This window comes from Micromesistius poutassou (assembly GCF_964030765.1).
Source record: "Micromesistius poutassou genome assembly, chromosome: 9".
NCBI lineage: Eukaryota > Metazoa > Chordata > Actinopteri > Gadiformes > Gadidae > Micromesistius > Micromesistius poutassou.
The window spans coordinates 18,510,023-18,532,574 of NC_140279.1; the positions used below are offsets into that span (position 1 = coordinate 18,510,023).

Below are 22,552 nucleotides of genomic sequence, written 5' to 3' on the forward strand. Positions count from 1 at the left end.
ATCGGTTTAATTAGCTCTGCAATAATTGCAGTTTGCAATGACGATGCCAGGCTAGAGACGTCCCTACAAATACAAACATTATCATTCTACCTTTCCATCAAACTTTCTGAAGTGCACTGCGCATGCGCATCTGTTTGTCATCGCAGTAATGTTTATACGTTGAATTGGATGGCTGAGACTTTGGATCATATTTATAGTAACGAATTGATAAACGTCGGATATAATGTGAGGCTGAAGTGCTCTCGGTTCCGTATATCATTATTATTATTATTATTATTATTATTATTATTATTATTATTATATACAGGCGTATATGCGCAGGCGAGCGCTGCTCAGCACGGCCCCCTCCGTGACACAAAACGAACGCACCGACGTCCCGACGTCACGACGCTCCCAACCAATCAGCGGCGCCGAACGAGGCCGCTGTCACACTCCCGCCAATTCCGACCGGGGAGCGCGAGACGGCCAGCGGGGGAGACAGGGGCGCGTGCGGTTCGACGTACTGGAAACCGAGGAAGAGTTCGTCGCTGAAAATGAAATTGGACTAAAAAAATTTGAGTTTAGAGATAAACTTCTATCAATCCAGCACCGGGTGACAGCTGTCACTCAAGTATCGTCGCGTAGTTCGCGGGTTGTTTCTCTACGGAGGAGGCGGCGGCGGAGGGAGGAGGAAGAGGAAGGATGATGCTCGCGGCGGAGACCCAGACGAACGCGCGAATGGCGGCGACCCCGCGGAGGAAGGGTACGGCTGGGGGGGGGTGTAAATGTGGTTTAAAGTACTGTAAATGTACATCTAATGTTCATGTACATGTACAACAACAACCGACCGTGTGTGTACTTGTAACCCATCCCACCACCACCAAAGGGGTGGGGGGTTGTTGGTTGAGTCGTGTCTCTCTCGTCCCAATCGGGGGGAGATGTCACTCACTTTGTCTCAACTGGACACAAGTTATTAAGGTGGTGGTGATGGTGGTGCGCTCCGGGCAACCCGGGCTCAGCCGTGTTTTTCCCCACGACCTTCTTTTCCCCCGTGAAAGAAAAGTGCCCTGCCTGGACTACCCCGTGAACCCTGGAACTACTCACACTACTACTACTACTACTACTACTACCCGTGAACTCGTACCCGGGTCGATGTGTACTGTACTGTACTGTACTGATGTACTCTCCAGTTCCAGCTCGAAACTTACGGGCTGAAACGTGTCCCTGGAACGCGGCACAAGTCGTTAAAGTTAGTCGCCGAGTGCGTCCGAATGGATGTCATTGTATCGCCGCTGATGTAGCTCGTCCATCTCCGTGTCTAGACCCGAGTACTGAGCAGATATCTTAGTCTACTTATCCTCCGATTTGAAGGGAGAAAAAAAGTTTAATTTATCGACACAATGGCGGACTTCTTATGAGTGGGACCGCCCCGGCTTCAGTGGCTTTCCCCTCCGGGCCCGATTCATAACCCGGTCAGCGGGTTGAATGAGACCGTATAATAATAACTAGTGCTCCTTCCAAGTTGTGCTGCTACTCGGCTAACCCGTTAGCACGTTAGCGGGTGGCGGCTAGTGATGGGCTAAGCCCTGCTAAACAAGCTACCTGCGTTAGCCTGCGGAGCTGGGTATATGGTGGAAGACCCGGACGTCGGGACGTGTTTTCGAGAGTACACCGTATTAGTGTTACTAGTTGGTAGTGTTGGTAGTCATCCCGGTTGGATACTGGCTGTGTTGTGGTCGCTGTTTCCAGACAGACCGACAGGACGACGGTCGGACAGGGCCTGTAGTCAACTCATTAGGACTCAGGTTGGCGGGAGTGCAAACCAAACAAATCTATACGCTTTGCGTCTCTTCTGCACCACAGCCGTCTCCCGGTGTGTACTGGTTGGTCACATCGTGCTCGGGCGACAATGGACACAGGAGGTGGACTATCAGACCCGAAACTGAGATTTTAAAGGCGTTATGTGCAGAATCTCATCGTGTGGATGCGACCAGCGGTCAGCCAAACTAAACAAAAGCTTTAGTTTGTTGTCAGTGTGTAAACTTGACGATAGTGAGAATAAGAATCGATATGCAAGCCATTAAGGAACTATTTTGGTCGTCTGTTTTACCAAAGGCATTGTTTTAGTAACTTGTCATTGCATGACAAGTTGTGTGCTTTGTTCTCATTTTCAGGTATGGATTGTAAAACAAAAAAACAGGCCAACATGAAGCTGGTTCAAGGTGAGAGGCCTTACTTATTTCTGCTCATATTAGTATATTAGTTTTTTTTTTTTAATCAGGTCTGTTTAGTTATGTTGTCCTGAATTTCTAGTCAAGTTATAGTTAAGTTATATAAGTCTGCAGTGAAACCATTGAAGGTCCATGTCTCTTAATTTCAGCTTGTATCTGATCTCAAGTGGTAATCAAAAGCGTACTACAGTTAGGGGTTTTAGTTAACATTCTTCTACCCCACATAATGATGTTCAAAATCATAAGAGTAGTGCTTCATACTTCAAATGCACCTAGTACCAAGCCTCCAATCTGTCGCTGTATTACACACATACATACTTATACAACGTACATATCAACACATTTCTTTAGATCATCTTCTTAATCAATGTGCAGAATTCAGACTAAGTAAGGTAGCAGTTGCAGTGGGTTGAAAGCAGTTATTTGCCTTAAAGTTATTACCTTATTATACCACAAACTATAATTAAACCAGTTTTAAATAAATCTGTCTCAGAATCTTTGACCTGTTTTAAAGCATCTATGCCCAATCTTTTTTTAAATCAAATGGATAAATGCGTTGACTGTGCTTCACAGAATGCATCCAGTCCTTCAGTTACACGTCATGTAGTTCAATGTTGACGCAGACTTAATGCCCATATGGTTCAGAAAGATTCTAAGAAATCCTTCATTGACTTTGTATTCACAGCCCGTCTGCCATTCAAACGCCTGAATCCCGAGCCCAAGGACTCCCAAGAGCCCAAGAGGCCCCGCGTGCCCGTCTGCCCGGAGGCAGCGGCCTCCGACGGAGAGAACGAGGCGGAGGCCTCCCCCGCGTCCGTCCACAACGGCCCGGCGCTGGTCAACGGCCGTGGTCCTCTGGACGGCTTCTTCAGCCGCGGCGGCGGCGGCAGCGCCTCCGCCGACGACATGTGTATAGATCTCACCGGCGAGGAGTCTCCCGTCAAGCAGCCCTCCAAGCCCGCCGCCCCCGCCTGCGTGCCCCCAGAGGGGAAGCGGCCCAACACGGACAAACCGGCGCTCACCGCAGACTCCAGCAGCAGCAGCAGCAGGAACCCTCCGTGTAAGAAAGGGACTCAGGCGGACTGCAAAGTGGTCAGCGAGGCCGAGGACGACAGCGAAGCAGAAGCAGAGGAAGAGGAAAGCGACGCGGAAGAGGAGAGCGAGGCGGAGTCCGTCACGCGGCTGGACACAACACAGGACTCGGAGAGCGAGGTGGAGGAGCAGGACGAGTCGATGAAGAACGAGTCTGTGTTGTCGCCCTCCTCCGTGAGCTCCGTCAACTCGGCGGCGGAGAGTTCTCCAGAGCAGGCCAAGAACACAAGCCTCAATGCTGTAGGTACCACCAGGGCAATGGGACCGGATGTCTATCGTTTTCAATGTATGACCACATCCCACTTTGTGTGCACTTTCTATAAATGATACGGTTTGCTACTACTAAATTATTAATTCAAGTATATATTTATTTGTAATCTGACAGGATCTGAACACGACCCCCAAGGTGCCAGCGGATGAGAAGAAGGTGAAACGGCGTTCTTTGAAGGTACGTACTCTTCATCCTTTACTCTTAGGCCCTGTCCCAATTCTCCCTTTCCCCTAGACTTGAGCCCTAACCCTAGATTTGAGCCCTAACCCTAGACTTGAGCCCTAACCCTAGATTATGCGCGTTCCCACAAAGCGGTTAGGGTACTTAGGGTTAGGGTACCCAATACTTAAGGGAGCAAGGGGGAAGTGCTGTTTTTCCCTTTAAATCAACCCTTAAGCTCTAGCCAGCTCGGGAGCTGACTTGCAGCTAAGGGCACTCAAAGCAAGTGTTCTTGTTAAGGGGGGAGAGAATTGGGACTGGGCCTCAGTCTCCTTCGGTAGCCCCCTGGCGCTCCTGTACGAAGTGACTGACGCCTGACTGTGACTTTACAGAGTTTACAGGAGCAGGACGAAAGGCTCCAGGTGAGGCAGCAGAAGGAGCGCCAGAAGGAGGAGGCCAGGTCGGCCAAGGAGAAGAAAAAGGAGGAAGCCCGAAAACTCAAGGAAGAGCGAGAGAAGGAAAGAAGGGAGAAAAGGGAAAAAGACGAACGTGAGAAACGTGACAAGAAGGAGAAGGAGGAGAAGGAGAAGGCGGAACGGCTGAAGGCCAAAGAGGACCAGCGCAAATCAAAACAGGAGTGAGTCACACGGCGGCACTCGGAACGTCCAATCAAATGCCGCTTTTCCACCGCCAGTATCAGCTCGACTCGACTCGACTCGCCATGCCTTTTTTGCGTTTCCATTGGCAAAAAAAGTACCTGGTACCTAGTACCGGGTACTTTTTTTTAGTACTACCTCCGTCGAGGTTCCAAGCGAGCGGAGTAGGTACTTTAGTGTGATGTAAACAGGCTGCTGGTAACTGATTGGCCAGTGGCTGTAAATGGGAATAATCACTCAAAGTTAAGTTGTGTCCGGCGTGGTTGGAGTCCACGAACCCGCTCCCGAGGGGGACACTGATCAGCGTTTCGCCGTGTGTGTCGCGCCTTTCCCGGGGCTAGAGTTAGGCTGCGCGTGGTTGTGTGTGTCCGGCGTGGCTGGAGGATCAGTGTTTCGCTGTTTCGTTTTAGTGTCGTTCCTTTCCTACGGCTCGAGTTTCGCCTCCATCAACGTTTTTTATTTAATTTAATTTCCCATCATAACCTTTCCCGGGAATCAGGAAATAGTCTTGATCAGATTCCGATTTCCCTGGAATCGCGTCTCCTGTGATTAATGACGACCCGCCCATGGTGGAGAGGTTCTTTTCTATGACCCGCCCACATTGAAGAGGTACTTTTTTAGATGGAAACGCGCCTGGAACCGAGTCGAGGCGAGTTGAGTCGAGTCGAGCTGATACTGTCGGTGGAAAAGCGGCAAAATAGAGGAGCTGCGGCCAAGCCCTGATATGATTCATATATCCTGAAATGACTAGTATGGAATCTTGAATCTCATATCTCTTAGAATCTTAACTGAAGGTGGCCCATTGTCAAAGACGCTCTGTTGGAACTTGTATAACCATGTCTAATGATGTTGTCGTCTTTAACATGTTATTCAGGACACTGGGTCTCTCGCGTGATAACCCGTGATTTTTTTTCCTTTCCGATAGGGCTAAACTTGAAGAGAAGCGCAAGAAAGACGAGGATAAACGTCTGAAGGAGGAGGAGAAAAAGATGAAAGAGGAGAAAGATGTGAGTCGCTGAGCTCGAATCGCACAACACATCTATAAGTTAATCCGCAAGGGGTTGCATATCAACAGCTGGCTAATTCTTAACTTTGATTACAGCGTCTCAAAGCTAAGAATGCAGCAATAACCAGGTACCTGCAGAAACCCAAGACCCAACTGGCTCCTAAGGTAAGGGATCTAATGCATTATTTGATGAATTCTGCTGATTCTATAATCCTAGTAAAACCCATGGTATTGCTGTGTGGCTTATTTGTACTTTAATCGAGTAGATTGGCTCTGCAGGGATGCAGTTACCATTCACTTTGGTTCTAAACTTGTACTGATGGACAAATGCAAAAGTGTCCATTTCTTGTATATATATTCACTATTCCGTAGCTAATGGGAGTCCTGATGACTCCAAAGCTCTGTGTCATAATCCATAACGACACGTTTTCTGTCCCTCTCCCGTCCAGACACTCTCGGCGGCTTGCGGGAAGTTTGCTCCGTTTGAGATCAAGGATCACATGGGCCTGGCCCCGCTGTGCCGCGTCCAGTGTGCGGACGAGGCCCTGGAGGAGTTGGACCGCTGCCTGGAGAAGCCGTCCAGTGACCCCGACGTACTGAAGGAGTGGACCCAGAAGAAGCCCCGCCGGTCGGGTCCCACCAAGCCCCGAGAGAGGAACACCCTCAGGTGACTGCGGAGAGAGAGAGAGTCGTGGTGGGGTGGGAGACTGGGATTAGGGTTATACTGAGAACTGGGAATTCCTGGAGAATGGCAGGAAACACTGTGGTGGTGTATATAATGAGGTGGATAGGGTGTAGAAATCCAAGCTGAAACTTTCTTGGTCTGATGTCCGTAGCCTCATGAAAACCGCAAAATGTCGAAGCCCTACCTGCTCATAACTGCCGGTATTCACTGTAGATCGCTTTGGATTATAGTGTTATAGAGCGGGGTCGGTAACCTAGGTAGAGCAGGTTGACTTGTCCCCGGCTCCTCCTAGTGTCGCTGTGTCCATGAGCGAGACACTTAAACCTCACTGCTCCTGACGAGCTGGCTGTCTCCTTGCGTGGTTGACTCCGCCGTCGGTGTTTATTAACCGTTGTCTTGGATAAAAGAGTCTGCTAAATGTAAATGTAGCGTCTTCAAAAGTGCTATTTTTTTAATTGCACAAAATACATTTTAAGTTAATGAAATTGCATGGTTCACGCAATTATTACGGTGCGTGTGACAACACGACAATTTACCACCGTCGTCTTTGAGGAAATGTCCTTCATCACCTCATCACGTGCTTCGTCAACATCACGACGTTCCCGTCCCACTGAAGACGTCCTGTTCATCTTGTGTGTGTGTCTGTGTGTGTCCTCAAGACGTCCTGTTCATCTTGTGTGTGTGTGTGTGTGTCTGTGTGCGTCCTCAGCGATTGTGTGGCCACGGAGGAGGGGCCTCGACCCGACGGCGTGCCCGACCGCAAACGCTACGGCGCCATGAAGCTGCTGCAGTTCCACGTGAACCACCGGCCGGCGTACTGGGGCACCTGGAGCAAGAGGAGCGCCACCATCTCCCCCCGCTGCCCGCTCAGGCTGGACAAGGTGAGAGTCTCCCCCATCCCCCCCCGCTGCCCCCTCAGACTGGACACGGTGAGGCCAGAGATCGGTCACATGTTGGCATGGCAACAGGTCCCACACGCAACACGTGTAGAATTACTACGGTCCATAAACGAAATGGGAGAAACGGCCACCGGTCTGCATTGTGAACTAGTATGTACAGCTCCTTTTGGTTCTCTTAAAGAATCAGAATCTTATTTTTATATATATATATTAAAGGTACTGGAGATATCGTAAGTTGTAAAAAAGAGAGTGGATGAGAGCAAGATCACGAGCCAAACCCAAAAAAAACATCCTGGCCTCTCTACGTTTCTCTGCCATTGACAAGTCTTGCGATCGTGCACCAGTAATCGACACGCAAGACCAGTTTCCCAAAATGAAATGCATCATAATTCCAAGTTTGCCCAGACGCAGTCAACTCTGAACCGTGTTACGTGATTACTTTTATGTAAAATTCCACTAACCACACTATCTATGAATGTCTGCCGACGATGCCGAGCTAGAGCATCGTCCTGCGTTAGGGGGAACCCTAACCCTAAACCCGCTGTCTCCCCAGGACCTGCTGGACTACGAGGTGGACAGCGACGACGAGTGGGAGGAGGAGGAGCCCGGAGAGTCGCTGTCACACAGTGAAGGAGTGAGTGACCTAAAGAACAGCCTGTAGTGTGTGTGTGTGTGTGTGTGTGTGTGTGTGTGTGTGTGTGTGTGTGTGTGTGTGTGTGTGTGTGTGTGTGTGTGTGTGTGTGTGTGTGTGTGTGTGTGTGTGTGTGTGTGTGTGTGTGTGTGTCTGAAGGTGTGTGTGTGTGTCTGTAGGTGTGTGTGTGAACCTGACTGGTTGTTTGTCTGGTTGTTTTCAGGAGGATGAGGAAGAGGGAGGGGAGGCGGAGGGGGGGGATAACGATGACGACGAAGACGACGATGGCTTCTTCGTACCCCACGGTTACCTGTCCAATGACGAAGGCGCGTTGGAGGAAGAGGTATTCCTGAAGCTTTTTGTCCCCGTTCGTTTGAAATATAGCATATACTGCCAACAAGCAAAAAATGCACATGAAAGTCAAAGTAAACGGCTACGGAACAGATTCTCCATTTCTTTTCTAAGGGAAATTTTCCATTTGAAAAAGAAAATAAATAGCTTAGGACGACTATTACTTATTTCCGCAGTCTTTAAAGTCTCCTTCTGAGACGTTTGTTTCCGACCCAGTGACTCAAATGGTTTCTTGGTGATGGTGGTGATTCATATCGTCCCATTCCGTCTCCCACCAAGGAGGGCGGCGACATGGAGAAGCAGAAGGTGCGCCAGAGGCTGAAAGCCCGGGAGTGGGATGAGCTGATGTCGTCCAAGAAGAAGGTGAAGCAGCTGGAGGCGGTAGTCCGGGGCTGCGTGTGGGACGGGGAGAAGGACCGGCGGACCCTGGACCTGCTCCAGCCCTACGCCGTGTGCCTGATCCAGGCCCTGCCCAAGGCCGACACCAGCCCCAGCCCGGAGGACCTGACCAGGAAGAGCCAGAGGACTGAGCAACGTGAGTGGCCCCTGGTGCCCTCCTGTAGAGCTCTACTCCACCCTAGTGCCTCCTCTAGAGCTCTACTCCACCCTAGTGCCTCCTCTAGAGCTCTACTCCACCCTAGTGCCTCCTCTAGAGCTCTACTCCACCCTAGTGCCTCCTGTAGAGCTCTACTCCACCCTAGTTCCTCCTCTAGAGCTCTACTCCACCCTAGTTCCTCTAGAGCTCTACTCCACCCTAGTGCCTCCTCTAGAGCTCTACTCCACCCTAGTGCCTCCTCTAGAGCTCTACTCCACCCTAGTGCCTCCTCTAGAGCTCTACTCCACCCTAGTGCCTCCTCTAGAGCTCTACTCCACCCTAGTGCCTCCTCTAGAGCTCTACTCCACCCTAGTGCCTCCTCTAGAGCTCTACTCCACCCTAGCGCCTCCTCTAGAGCTCTACTCCACCCTAGTGCCTCCTCTAGAGCTGTACTCCACCCTAGTGCCTCTAGAGCTCTACTCCACCCTAGTGCCTCCTCTAGAGCTCTACTCCACCCTAGTGCCTCCTCTAGAGCTCTACTCCACCCTAGTGCCTCCTCTAGAGCTCTACTCCACCCTAGTGCCTCCTCTAGAGCTCTACTCCACCCTAGTGCCTCTAGAGCTCTACTCCACCCTAGTGCCTCCTCTAGAGCTCTACTCCACCCTAGTGCCTCCTCTAGAGCTCTACTCCACCCTAGCGCCTCCTCTAGAGCTCTACTCCACCCTAGTGCCTCCTCTAGAGCTCTACTCCACCCTAGTGCCTCCTCTAGAGCTGTACTCCACCCTAGTGCCTCCTCTAGAGCTCTACTCCACCCTAGTGCCTCTAGAGCTCTACTCCACCCTAGTGCCTCCTCTAGAGCTCTACTCCAGCGTTCGCTCAGCTTTTGGTCCAGATCATTGTTGAGGAATATTTCCTTTACCGTTCTGACAGATTGTGTTAATCTGTAAAATGTTTGACTCTTTAATCTGTCAAAGAGACCCCACTAGACGGTTAACTCCCTAGTACTGGTTCAGTAACGTCTAGGACACAATGTATTACGTCACTGTTGTACGTAGGCCCTGGCAGGTATCCACAGCAGTGACGCGTGTCGTGATCAATGAATCGATGTGCTCCTGTGCCCCCCCCCCCCAGTACTGGAACAGCTGCTCCCCCTGCTGCACGGCAACGTCAACAGCAACAAGGTCATCATCACGGAGTTCCAGGAGCTCTGCCGCCAGCAGAGCCTGGCCGCCTCCCCCCCTCCCGCCCCGGGCAGCCCCTCCAGCCCCACGGACAACGTCCCCACCAGGTGAGGAGGCCCTCTCGGGCGCGTCAGGCTGCTGCGGGTGGTCGTCCCCTCGGGACGTCCTACCCAAACTAAATGTGTTTGGGTTTACATACGTTTGGGGGGGGCGGCGGCATCTGGCTCAGGAGGTAGAGCGGGTCGGCTGGTAACCGGAGGGGTCGGCTGGTAACCAGAGGGGTCGGTTGGGTCGGCTGGTAACCAGAGGGGTCGGTTGGGTCGGCTGGTAACCAGAGGGGTCGGTTGGGTCGGCTGGTAACCGGAGGGGTCGGCTGGTAACCAGAGGGGTCGGTTGGGTCGGCTGGTAACCAGAGGGGTCGGTTGGGTCGGCTGGTAACCAGAGGGGTCGGTTGGGTCGGCTGGTAACCAGAGGGGTCGGTTGGGTCGGCTGGTAACCAGAGGGGTCGGTTGGGTCGGCTGGTAACCGGAGGGGTTGATTGGTAACCGGAGGGTCGCTAGTTCGATCCCCGGCTCCTCCTAGCTGAGTGCGGAGGTGTCCCTGAGCGAGACGCCCTCACCCTGACTGCTCCTGACCCGCTGGCTGCTGTCGCCCTGCGTGGTCGACTCCGCCGTCGGTTTCAAACCATTTTTTCAAACCAAACCTGATTATAAAATTTTTTTTTCTATAAATGACAAATATATATATATATATATATTTTTTTTTTATTTTTTTTTTTTTTATTTGAAGAGTAACAATGATTAACAAAAGCAAAATTTGGTTGCCACAGACTTAAGGCAAACTTTACATTCTCACTTTTTTCAGCGCATGCTGCCATGTTGACATTTTACTTTTTTTTTTTTCTTCCAATAATCGATTTTTCTTTTTAAAAACCATAGATTCAAAATATGATTTAAAAAATAAAATAAAATAAATAAAACTCAAAAAAAAAAAAAGATTAATCGGCCAGCAGCTAAACTCAGTCCATTCACGCGTTCGGTTTGCCTCTCCAGGATCTGCGTGAAGCGCATCATCAAGAACAACGCCGTGTACAAGAAGGGCGCCACCTACCGCCGCTGCTGCTGGTACGTCCACGGCGAGGTGCTGTCCCGCTTCGGCCGGGACGCGCTGCCCGTGCCCTGCCAGTGGACCTACCTCACGGCCGGCGCCCGCGAGGACCCCCGCGAGGAGCCCCCCCCGGCGGCCACCGGGTCCCAGGGGAACTCCCCCGGGACCCCCCAGTCCTCCTCCACCTCCTCCACCCCCTCCTCCTCGCACAAGAGGAGGAGCACGGGCAGCATGTCCATCAAGAGGTTCATGAAGAAGTGTGCGGATGTCGGACAGGTCGGCAAACTACTACCGCTGTGTATTTATACACGATGTCTCACACCTGGAGTCCTTTTTGTCTAGGGCTGAACGATTAATCAAATTCAAATTGAAATCGCGTTGAAATAGAACGCGATATGCAAATCGCAAAGGCTGTGATAAAAAAAAAATTGATATTTATTTTAATTTTACAATTCAATAGTTAGGTAAATAAAGATGTTATAATATCAATCCATCTCAACACATCGGCCTGGCCTAAAGGAAAGAGCAGTTTATATGTTGACTGCTTCCAATGTTGTGTTATTCATATAAAGAATGATTTATTGCTTTTTTAGTGAATAATACAGAACATAAGGAACTTAATAAATGAAAAATCACATATTAACTTGCAATTGCAATATTGTTCAAAATAATCACAATTCGATTATTTCCCCAAATCGTTCAGCCCTAATTTATACACAATGTCTCACATCTGGAGTGCTTATGTCTAGGGCTGAACGATTTGGGGAAATAATCGAATTGCGATTTATTTCAACTAATAAATGCGATTTAGTATGCAAAGTTCCTTATGTTTTGTATTACTCACTTAAACAAAGCAATAAACCACTCTATAGTACGACCAACACAACATTGGAAGCAGTCAACATAGAAACTGCTCTTTCCTTTAGGCCAGGCCTGAACTGATATTATAACATCTTTATTTAACTACTGAACTGTGATTAATAATTATTATTATTATTATCACAGCCTTTGTGATTTTTGTCGCTATGAAATTCGATGAATCGTTCAGCCCTACTCATGTCATCATGGCTGGTCCCAGACCAGGCCCAGTGTGTTGGAACCAGCAGCGTGGCCGTGACGTGAGTAATTAGTAACGGTTCTAACGACCCCCCCTGCAGACGGAGCCCATGGAGACGGACGGCTTCCAGGCAGACACGGAAGAAGACGCAGAGGACGACTGCGTCATCGTCGCCACACAGAGTGGTGAGTCACGGCCACTCGGCTCTGGTCCAGCAGGCCTACCTACCCACCTACCTACCTACCGTGTTACAGCAGAACCTCTGCTGTAACAGCACCTTGGTTAACGTTGATGTTCTACCCAAGAACTCCTCGGCGTGAGTCTGATGACTTCAGAGGGGATCTTAATTAAGTGTGTCTCTAAAGCAGCCACAGTCACACAGTGTTGATTTTAGAAACCGGTTAGTGACCCTTCTTCAGTCTTCTTCGGCCATCAATCACCTACAGAGTCTCCGCCTCCAGCAACACGATTGCGTTGAGACAAATAAAAGTAAAGAAAGTGAAATGTTCACCGTTCACCCAGATTGAGAGCTTGTCTGCCAACAGACTTTAGATATTAATATAAAGTCTGACTTTTGAGACAATGTCAACATTACACACCCTGCTGTTTGTAATGTTCCTGGAAGACACTTTCATTGGCACTGTGTACTGATTGCAGTTATTGCAGTTATCCTAAAAGCTGTTTGAGTATACAGTAGGGATGTGAATAACTCAAAATTTTCATGGTCGAATAATCAGTGGGTGGTATGAACGAATGATCGATTATTCGATGTGTGCCGACATTCACAAAGGCAGCCATGGATCATAGGCAAGAAATCACTTAATATCTTAAACGCAAAAAAACTAACTTTAACAGTGATCAGTGTTTGTGTTGTATGCATATATATATATATATTAATATTTATGCTTGTGTATTGTGTATATTGTTTTTCTGTACATGATTAATAATAATAAAAAAAACGAATAGTGCTACAGAACCAACATTAGTTCCGTCCGTTAAGTCTTGTTTATTTGAATGGGAAAAAATGTTAACGGTCCAAATGTTAAAAATCGACTTTGACCCTCGGGAACGAATAATCGAATAATCTAATATTCTGACCCATCCCTAGTATACAGTACCAATGAAAGTGTCTTCCAGGAACATTACAAATAGCAGGGTGTGTAATGTTGACATAGTCTCAAAAGTCAGACTTTATATTCACTTTACATTGGTACTGTATACTCAAAACAGCTTTTAGGATAACTGCAGTAACTGCAATCAGTGTAGGACGAGTTTCCCTTGTAGGAGGATTCAGTCATGTTGATGACCAAACACTGGTGGGATTGTAGTTGTCATTTTCTGGAAAGCATTCATGAAGTGCGCCGTCCGACGGGGTCGGTCAGAACCCACACGGGCCGTCATCTCCACACACCAAACAACTAAAGCTCAAACCTCTTCCACACAGATACACCCAAAGAGACCGCCTCACGGACAACCGCCGAGACGGACGGCTCCGTCCCCATGGTCGTCTCCCCGCCAGACACCCCCGCACGGCCCGGCCCGGCCCCGACGGTGGCCACTGCCTGAGGACAGAGCCCGGGGGCCTCGTGTCCGGGACAGAGCACCTGGGCCACGGAGCACCTGGGCCTCGCCTGTCGTCGTCGTCTCTAGGACCTCCTCTCCATACCACTGCCCCCCCCCCCCCCCCCCCCCCATTTCACCACCTTTCCCCTCACAGCCCTGGGTGTGTTCTCCACCCTCACAGCCCTGGGTGTGTTCTCCATCGCTCCTCACACGGACCCTGGGAAGCAGTTTTCCACCGAGCTAGAGAGGGAGACTCGTGGACGACACTGAGAGGATCCTGAGAGCTTCCAGGCTGCTGAAGCCGGTGGAGGGGGCTGTAACAGAAAACAAACAAAGGCCTTGATTGGGCCTCGCGTCCGGTTGGCTCCCGTCCCGTGTTCTGCACAGGACGGCAGCGGCGGTGACGTCTCGGCTGTCATGTCATCAGAGCATCTTCACCGGTGGTTAGTTCACCACCACCACCACCGCGTTGGGACGACAACAACAACAGCAGCTCAACACTTCTTTCTCCGGGGTTTAGACTGAGGTGAGCGTGCCGTGCCGTACCCTGGCCTTATGGTTCTTCCTGATTCATCCGCTGTAAAGTCATGTTGGCATTATGGGATATGTTGCCCCGCTGTCAGTCTCCTTGTACATAGTCCAGTTCAGAGAGAAACCAGCGCTCCAGTCCAGCCATGTATTGTTGACGAGCAGCCCTTAACCTCGCAGACCACCCACACTAACAGGCGGGCGGGTGGGGGGGGGTGGTCGCGGTCGCTGTTGGCCGTGTCTCAGAAGGGGAGCGCGCGGCCATGTCATTTTATAAATATGGAATTGTTTTCTTTTCAAGAATACTTGAACATTTTGAATTCATTAAAATAATATTAAATGTATTGCACTTTTATACTCGTTTTTCCACTCGTTTCTTCTTTGGTTTGGGCCGGCAGCGATGCTCATGCTGGTTCCGTTACGCAGGCGTCTCCGTAGGTTGTGTGAGGTCAGCCTTTCGGAGTGTGATTGTTTTAATATAGACTTGTTGGCGTGTTGTCAAAGGAAGCACAATCAGAAACGTAGCCTTCAGGAACATTGCAGTAAAATATTTAATCTTTACAGGCAGGTTATAAAGAAATGAACAGCTCTGTTTACCTGCTAACCCTGAACAGACAAGCCCAGATAATCATCGACATGTTCCTCCTCTGGAAGCCTAAACGAGACGATGGAGGAGTTATATTGAAGCAAATCGTCCCAAGTTGTATGAACTAATGGTGGTTTGGTTGACTAAAACAGAACGGATTTAATGCATCTATGGACGAGGCATGCACTGGAGCGATGCCTGTAGCGAGCTCCAAACCAAACAAACTCCTGGCGAACTCAGACATCGTTTCCCCTTTCGCCGAGACGTAAATAAAGCTTGTCCGTACACTCTAATACCAGGTCATCTGATCCACAAGACCGGTCTTGCACAGCCACTGACAACGATCACATGCTGACAGTTAATTAGTAACACAACATGTAATTCAGACTATTAAGTGTGCAACGGGGCAATGGTTCAGTCGCAGGAAGCCTAAATAAGCGGACACCGTAATAGGTGACCTTGGCTTCCATGATCTATTTTTTTAAAAGGTAGATCCAGGTTGCTCTGTGCAATAGTACTAAATCCTTCACAAAAAAACAGTACTTCAAATGAGCTCAATGGTCACTTGGTTTATACCTGCTTTGGACACAAGTAACATCACACCCACTGGGGCTTATATTCTACCAATATTTTTCTATTAGTGTTAGCTAGCGGTGCAAGTTGACACGAGTCACTAGGGCCATTACAAATGGCAAGACCTGGTGAGACTACCTTGTTAGCGCGTTAAATCAAATAGGTCAACACTTGAACCTCAAACATATATTGCACCCGATATCCTACCCTCGTCTCCAGACTCGTCCGTGTGTGTGTGCCGTGGCTAACCTTTACCTTTTACACGGGGTCAAGTAAAAACAATGTGGGGCCAAAACCTGTGACTTGGATTAACGTCTGGATCAATGGAAGGAACACCATTGCCAATACTGCCTGAACCGCTTTTGGCTGCTGATCAGGTTTAAAACAAGAGGGCTTGAACAAATAGGATTCCTCGCACTGTAGCACATTAGCTTCAATGTGCCGCGAGAGTAGCTCTACGCGATGTCTTAACGTCTCCCACCCCCCAATAGTGGCTGCTCGTGTCCTTGGATCAGACTGCCGTTAGCAAGCGTTGAAGCTCTTTAGGTGACATAGTTACGAACACGGAGGAGACGCTGTGAGACTCATAAGGGTTGAGGTGGTCTTCGCCCTCTCAGTCTGTTCTGAAATATCACCCGCCAGCACTAAGAAACGTCAGCAGAGTGTCTGGAGAGAGAGAGAGAGAGGGTGGGGTGGGGTGGGGGCTGCTCAGCTCAGCGTCCTGATGCTCTCCTGCAGGCTGGGTTTGAGCAGCGTGGCGTTCTTCGCTCCGGTGGCGGCGCCGGCAATGTCCGCCTGCACGGCCGCGTCCCAGCTGAAGGTGACCACGGCGGCCGGGACCTGGGAGACGATAGCAAACACAGTTTTACTTTAACGTTTGGTTCTTTCTCTCTGGATCTCTCTACCCAAGGACCAAAAAGAAGGTTCTGGGTCAACTTTAGAAATCCATCGTTGGGAAGAGTGACTGTGAGGGGACACATTGAAGCGATTTGCTCGCGTGGTTTTTCCGTACTCACCAGGTTGCATTCTGCCAGAGCCACGTCCTCCTCCGCCTCCTTCAGCTTCTGGCTCCCGGGGGCGATGAGATCGAACGGCTGCCAGCCGTCCACCAGCGACTCGCGGACAAACTGGAACAAGACGGGCACCTTGTCCCACGCGTAGAAGGTTCCTAGGCAGGGCCACAGACAAGACAGCGGCACATCAATCTACGGACCCCTGACCTCCATAGCAAGGTTTCCATCGGCGTAGCTCGTTACCTTCATTATTATCATCATTCTGTTTCACATATACATGTGTGTGTGTGTATATATACACGACCGGGACGGCTACGTCACTAGTTTTGGTGCAATGGCATACCTGTAAGTACACTGGTGTTAATGTGTGGTTTTAACCTGCTGCCACACCTCTGAGAGGAGGAGTCTGTTAGCACGTGCTTCACAGTAGTACGTCATTGTTGCGTTAACGTGCATTAAGCTACGCAGGAATGCCGAAACACTCTGAAGGTGACGCATCCATGATGTGGTGCTTGGTGATATTCTGTAAGTCTACTTCAGGATGAGGCTGTGAACAGAACTAGGCGTTCCTCCAGTACTGGAGCCTGGAGCGCTGCGTTCACGAGGACGCCGAGGGGCGTAAGAGGGCGGCGGCGGCGGAGGGGGCAGACCTTGCAGCAGGGTCCCGTCCGGCAGCCGGACCCTCAGCAGGGTGTAGTTGTACTTCCTCCTCTCCCGCTGCTCGTCCTTCTCCCTCATGGCCTTGGTCCGCAGCATGGAGTTCTTCTCCAGCAGGTCACTCCTGACAAACCAGCCGCATGTTTAGTTTAACGCAGTTATTAACAGTTAAACACTCAGATACGGGCCTATCTGTAATATATATATATATATATATATATATCTCTCTACGGCTATGCTATAATGAAGCACCTTTTGGAACAAGCGTCACCAAGTGCCTAACAGAAAATATAATAAAGAATAAAATAATGATAAAGAAACAAATAAATCCAGAATCCAGACCTAAACTATGATTGGTCCTTATACATGACCCAACCAATCACTGGGCTAGGGTTAGGTCAGCCAACCAATCACTGGGCTAGGGTTAGGTCAGCCAACCAATCACTGGGCTAGGGTTAGGTCAGCCAACCAATCACTGGGCTAGGGTTAGGTCAGCCATCACTGGGCTAGGGTTAGGTCAGCCAACCGATCACTGGGCTAGGGTTAGGTCAGCCAACCAATCACTGGGCTAGGGTTAGGTCAGCCAACCAATCGATGGGCTAGGGTTAGGTCAGCCATCACTGGGCTAGGGTTAGGTCAGCCAACCAATCACTGGGCTAGGGTTAGGTCAGCCAACCAATCACTGGGCTAGGGTTAGGTCAGCCAACCAATCACTGGGCTAGGGTTAGGTCAGCCGACCAATCACTGGGCTAGGGTGAGGTCAGCCGACCAATCACTGGGCTAGGGTTAGGTCAGCCAACCAATCGACGGGGCTCGGCCTCGGCCCGCCTACCTCTGCTGCTGCTCCCTCCGCAGCTCGTCGGCGGTGAGGTTGTAGAAGTCGGGGGGCAGCTCGAAGCGGGCTGCGTGGCTGCTGGCCCTGAAGGCCTGGGGCTGGCGGTCCAGCAGGGCGCGCACCGGCTCCCCGCGCTGCAGCCGCTCCCGGCTCGCCGTCACCCCCTCCAGGGCCTCGGCGCCCTGCTCCGGGAGCACCAGGAACTCCTCGTCCTCCTCTGGAGGGGGGGGGGGGGAGACGTCAGACACAGGGGGGACAGATACAGAGGGACGGACGGACACAGAGGGACGGACACAGGGGGACGGACACAGGGGGGACGGATACAGAGACGGACACAGAGGGACAGACACAGAGGGACGGACACAGGGGGACGGACACAGAGGGACAGACACAGGGGGACGGACACAGAGGGACGGACACAGAGGGACGGACACACAGGGACGGACACAGAGACGGACACAGGGGGACGGACACAGAGGGACGGACACAAGGGGACGGACACAGAGGGACGGACACAGGGGGACGGACACAGGGGGACGGATACAGAGGGACGGACACAAGAGGGACGGACACAGAGACGGACACAAGAGGGACGGACACAGAGGGACGGACACGAGGGACGGACACAAGAGGGACGGACACAGAGGGACGGACACAGAGACGGACACAAGAGGGACGGACACAGAGGGACGGACACGAGGGACGGACACAAGAGGGACGGACACAGAGGGACGGACACGAGGGACGGACACAAGAGGGACGGACACAAGAGGGACGGACACAAGAGGGACGGACAGACACAGAGGGACGGACACAGGGGGGACGGACAGAGGGACGGACACAAGAGGGACGGACACAGAGGGACGGACACAGAGGGACGGACACAAGAGGGACGGACACAGAGGGACGGACAGAGGGACGGACACAGAGGGACGGACACAGAGGGACGGACAGACACAGAGGGACGGACACAGAGGGACGGACACAAGAGGGACGGACACAGAGGGACGGACACAGAGGGACGGACAGAGGGACGGACACAGAGGGACGGACAGAGGGACGGACACAGAGGGACGGACACAGAGGGACGGACACAGAGGGACGGACAGAGGGACGGACACAGAGGGACAGACAGAGGGACGGACACAGAGGAACACAGAGGGAACAGGGTGACAGGGTGACGCTGCAAAATCTAGGTTTAGGGCTCCAATCTAGGGGACAGGGCCTAAAGCTTCTCTGTGAAATGATCCAATCTTTTTTTTTCCTTTTTTATTTGTAAGATTTATTTTTGAAGGTTTGATCCTTTTTTTTATTGAAGAGTGAGTGAGACAGGAAGGTGTGGGAGGTAGGAGGGGAAGACCTGCAGCAAAGGACCACGGGCAGGAATCAAAACCCGGGTGGCTGTGGTAAGGACTGGGCCTTATGACCTCCGTATGACCAGCGGTCATACGGAGGCTGGATACTCTGCTAAAGGTTCTGCGCTATAACCACAATCCTCCTGTAGTCTGAACATGAAGCCTGACCCCCTACATGCTCATTAACTACACGTATTCAATCACAAGAGATCCAGATAGAGATAGACTGGAGAAAGGTCGCCTTGGATAAATGCTAGTATGTTAATGTTAGTACTCAATGTTAGTACTATGTGGAGGAAAGGCGTGTGTGTGTGTGTGTGTGTGTGTGTGTGTGTGTGTGTGTGTGTGTGTGTGTGTGTGTGTGTGTGTGTGTGTGTGTGTGTGTGTGTGTGTGTGTGTGTGTGTGTGTGTGAGATCCTTCGAGGCGTCCGTCCGTCCGTACCTTGGCCGTCCACGGGGAACATGACGCTGATGAAGCCCACGGCCTGAAGGAACTCCCTACTGCCCTCCAGGCAGTGGACCTTCTCCTGCACACACACACACACACACACACACACACACACACACACACACACACACACACACACACACACACACACACACACACACACACACACACACACACACACACACACACACACGTTAATAAGGGAGACGAGGTACTGCAGTGAAAGGCAACATTTCAACTTCTCCTCTATTTTAAAATCGACTACGAGAAACAAAGACTTCCTCTGGAGCCCTCTGGAGGCAGAGAGTTAAAGACTGGGTAAACCAAATTCAGTATTTTTCTTCTTATCATATTAATTAGGCCTTAAATGTGTCCCTCAAAACATGTAAAAAATATTTTTCCCATTCATCATTTCCTTGAGGAGCTAGGCCTCAGAGAATGTTCTGTGTGCAGGTTTAAAATGGGCGGGTCTACATCGATGACCGCGTTACGTAAAGCGGTCATACTCACATAAACCCGCCCCCTGCTGTCCATTTTCAGCTTTGAGATTGGGAGGGGCTGGACCTCTCCGGTGATGGGCGTGGTTTCCTGGCCTGCAGCGCACACGCCCCCACCGTCCTGAGCCTGGGGTTACTGCTCATTTTTCATCAACTTTGAAGCATAATTTTATATACTTCGCGATTTTTTTAGTCCTTCAAATTTGGCAGGGTGGTTAATAATATATTTTCCTGTGGTATTATAAACTCAAAACCCATAATTATTCTTGGTTTACCCGGTCTTTAAAGGAATGCACCCAAAGTGTGGAACTCAGCCACTAGACCCAACTCTACTACACCAATCAGAGCCTTTCAGTGACGAGAACTAAAACACATTTTAAATGAACACACCTGGAACACCTTGTTGCTGACTTTGATTTTCCTGTACTTTTCTTCTGCTGGATTCTTGCATATATTCTCAATGTACCTGGAAAAAGGGATCGAAGGGTTTTTGGGATGATGAACGAGGGAGTGGCCCTCCCGGCCTTCCTTAATACAAGGTGACATTCCGATGTTCCACATCAACAGTGGGAGACGTCCTGAGCTACGAGGGCGGTCTTACTTGCTGATGACGTCGACGGCGGCCTTGACCTTCTCCCGGTCCTTGTTGAAGGTGTGAATCATCATCACCGACGCCTCGACTGCGTCCTCCTCAAAGCGCTGACGGGGAACAGACATCAGGCAATCGTAAACAAACATCAGGTCAAGTCTCATCGTATCGTCATCAGGTCGCGTTGAAGGGAGGGACGCGATACACACCATGAAAATCGCCTCTTTGATGTGCACTTCTCGCTCGCCCTTGGTCAGCGTGGCTCCGGTGAGCGGGCAGATGAAGAACACTCCGGTCACAGAGAGGCAGGCCGGGTCCCTCGCCGGCACGCTGGCGTCCTGAGCACGCCGGGGGGTTCACCAAAGTCTGCTCAGTTTTTATACTTTGTCTTTGCAGTACACAAATGAACTCAATATAAAAGACCTATGGAGTTTTAATTTACAAACAAGGAGAGCATTGATGTCTTTATCTTGATTGTGTTGACTCTAGCAGCCCACACCAGAACCGCAACGGACCTAGTCCTTACACACTGACTGACCTCCGCTGGCTTTTCCTTTTCTGCCACTGCAGCAGCTTCAGCCTCCAATTCCTTTTTCACTGAAAGGGGGAAAGACGCAGAACGGTTACCAAGAGGAATCGTCGCTTTCTCACGTCACCATAGCATCTTTACACAGCAAAGACATCCACTCTGAACCGAACACTGAACCGTCGCCGGATTTGGCCCTGCCCAGCGGCCCCCCATCACAGCCCCCATGCCCACCATCATACCCCCATGGACACCCCCATACCCCCATGGACACCCCCACACCCCCATACCACCATAGACACCCCCATGCCCCCATGGACACCCCCATACCCCCCATGTAGACCCCCCCATGTAGACCACCACCACCTCACCCTGCTTCCTGATGGCGTCCTGCGACGTGTGGACCTTGGCTCGCGGGTGCTGGTCTATCCGGGCCAGCGCGGCCGCCCCGGCTCTCTGCGCGCCCTCGGTCGGCGCCTGGCGCGGTCTGCCGGCATGGCTCTGCGCCGCCTGCGGTCTACTGCTGCTGGGGAGGGAGGGGGACGGGACGGGGAGGGGGGGGGGGGGGACAGACAGACAGAAGGACGGAGGGGGTCATGACGTAGGCACGGACCAGGCCGTGTTGTTCATGACGTCAACCACAACCACACCCACACCGACACCGACACAAACGCAACACTGGCGGAGCTTTACGTTCATTAGTCATGAGTCAGAGTCTCTGACTTGTTGTTGTTGTTGTTGTTGTTGTTATTCACAGCAGCATCGCTTCATTCCCAATAATCCAAGACGTCTTTTGGATTAGTCTTTTAGGCCGTCAGAGATTAGAGGGGGGATCTCGTTAGTCCCTCGACTACTCTGGTCACTGGTCACTGGTCAGGACAGGTACCATGTTGTATTACACAGCTCCGCTCATAACTCACACTAGTCCACCGCTGGTCTATCGGTCTGTTCACTGCCCGCTAGATGGTTCACTGGACCCACGATCAGGGTGACTTAAAAGTGTGTTTTTCACCTGGTGTCGTCGGTTAGTTTCTTCCCGGTTCCCGCCGACTTGAATTTGATGTCTTTTTTAATGTCTTCGAAGAACTTCTTCATTTCTGGACCGATCTCACGGCGATGTTATCCACAGAATGCTAGGCGCTAATGACAGCCCAAAACATAAATACTCGGGTGGGAGTCTCTGGATAAAAGAAGAGGAGACGGACTTCCGGTGGTTAATGGCGGTATGTTTCGTTATACCGCCCCCGTGTGGCCGAATGTAATACTGCCCCCGTGTGGCCGAATGTAATACTGCCCCCGTGTGGCCGAATGTAATACTGCCCCCGTGTGGCCGAATGTAATACTGCCCCCGTGTGGCCGACCGTCACACTGCCCCCGTGTGGCCGAATGTAATACTGCCCCCGTGTGGCCGAATGTAATACTGCCCCCGTGTGGCCGACCGTCACACTGCCCCCGTGTGGCCGAATGTAATACTGCCGACCGTCACACTCTTAGACAGCTTATAAGTAGACGCAGCATTGGCTGCTGTGACGCGAGACATTG

At 51.0% G+C, this 22,552-nt stretch overlaps 2 protein-coding genes across 3 annotated transcripts; one reads left to right on the forward strand and one right to left on the reverse strand.

Annotated features, from left to right (window-relative positions):
• The first annotated feature begins 478 nt into the window (after positions 1-478).
• Positions 479-14,112, forward strand: chaf1a (chromatin assembly factor 1, subunit A (p150)). The gene is made up of 16 exons (XM_084472881.1): positions 479-742; positions 2,154-2,201; positions 2,896-3,542; positions 3,688-3,750; positions 4,125-4,369; positions 5,314-5,395; positions 5,491-5,559; positions 5,844-6,061; positions 6,789-6,960; positions 7,532-7,612; positions 7,833-7,952; positions 8,240-8,495; positions 9,627-9,783; positions 10,729-11,059; positions 11,941-12,025; positions 13,285-14,112. Exons 1-16 carry the CDS (start codon positions 682-684, stop codon positions 13,404-13,406), a joined length of 2,757 nt encoding a protein of 918 aa, XP_084329007.1. The 5' UTR covers positions 479-681; the 3' UTR covers positions 13,407-14,112.
• A 352-nt stretch (positions 14,113-14,464) lies between these two features.
• ubxn6 (UBX domain protein 6) lies at positions 14,465-22,238 on the reverse strand. Of its 2 annotated transcripts, none has more exons than XM_084473226.1 (11): positions 22,023-22,238; positions 21,382-21,536; positions 21,023-21,081; positions 20,694-20,822; positions 20,497-20,594; positions 20,286-20,361; positions 19,393-19,477; positions 17,593-17,812; positions 16,754-16,884; positions 16,107-16,258; positions 14,465-15,930 (listed from the first exon to the last, which is right to left on the reverse strand). In XM_084473226.1, the coding sequence occupies exons 1-11, from the start codon at positions 22,103-22,105 to the stop codon at positions 15,799-15,801; spliced, it is 1,320 nt and encodes a 439-aa protein (XP_084329352.1). In that variant the 5' UTR covers positions 22,106-22,238; the 3' UTR covers positions 14,465-15,798. The 2 variants fall into 2 exon arrangements, with proteins under 2 accessions (XP_084329352.1, XP_084329353.1); XM_084473227.1 differs by having other exon boundaries at positions 21,382-21,533; positions 22,023-22,234.
• Between the last annotated feature and the right edge of the window lie 314 nt (positions 22,239-22,552).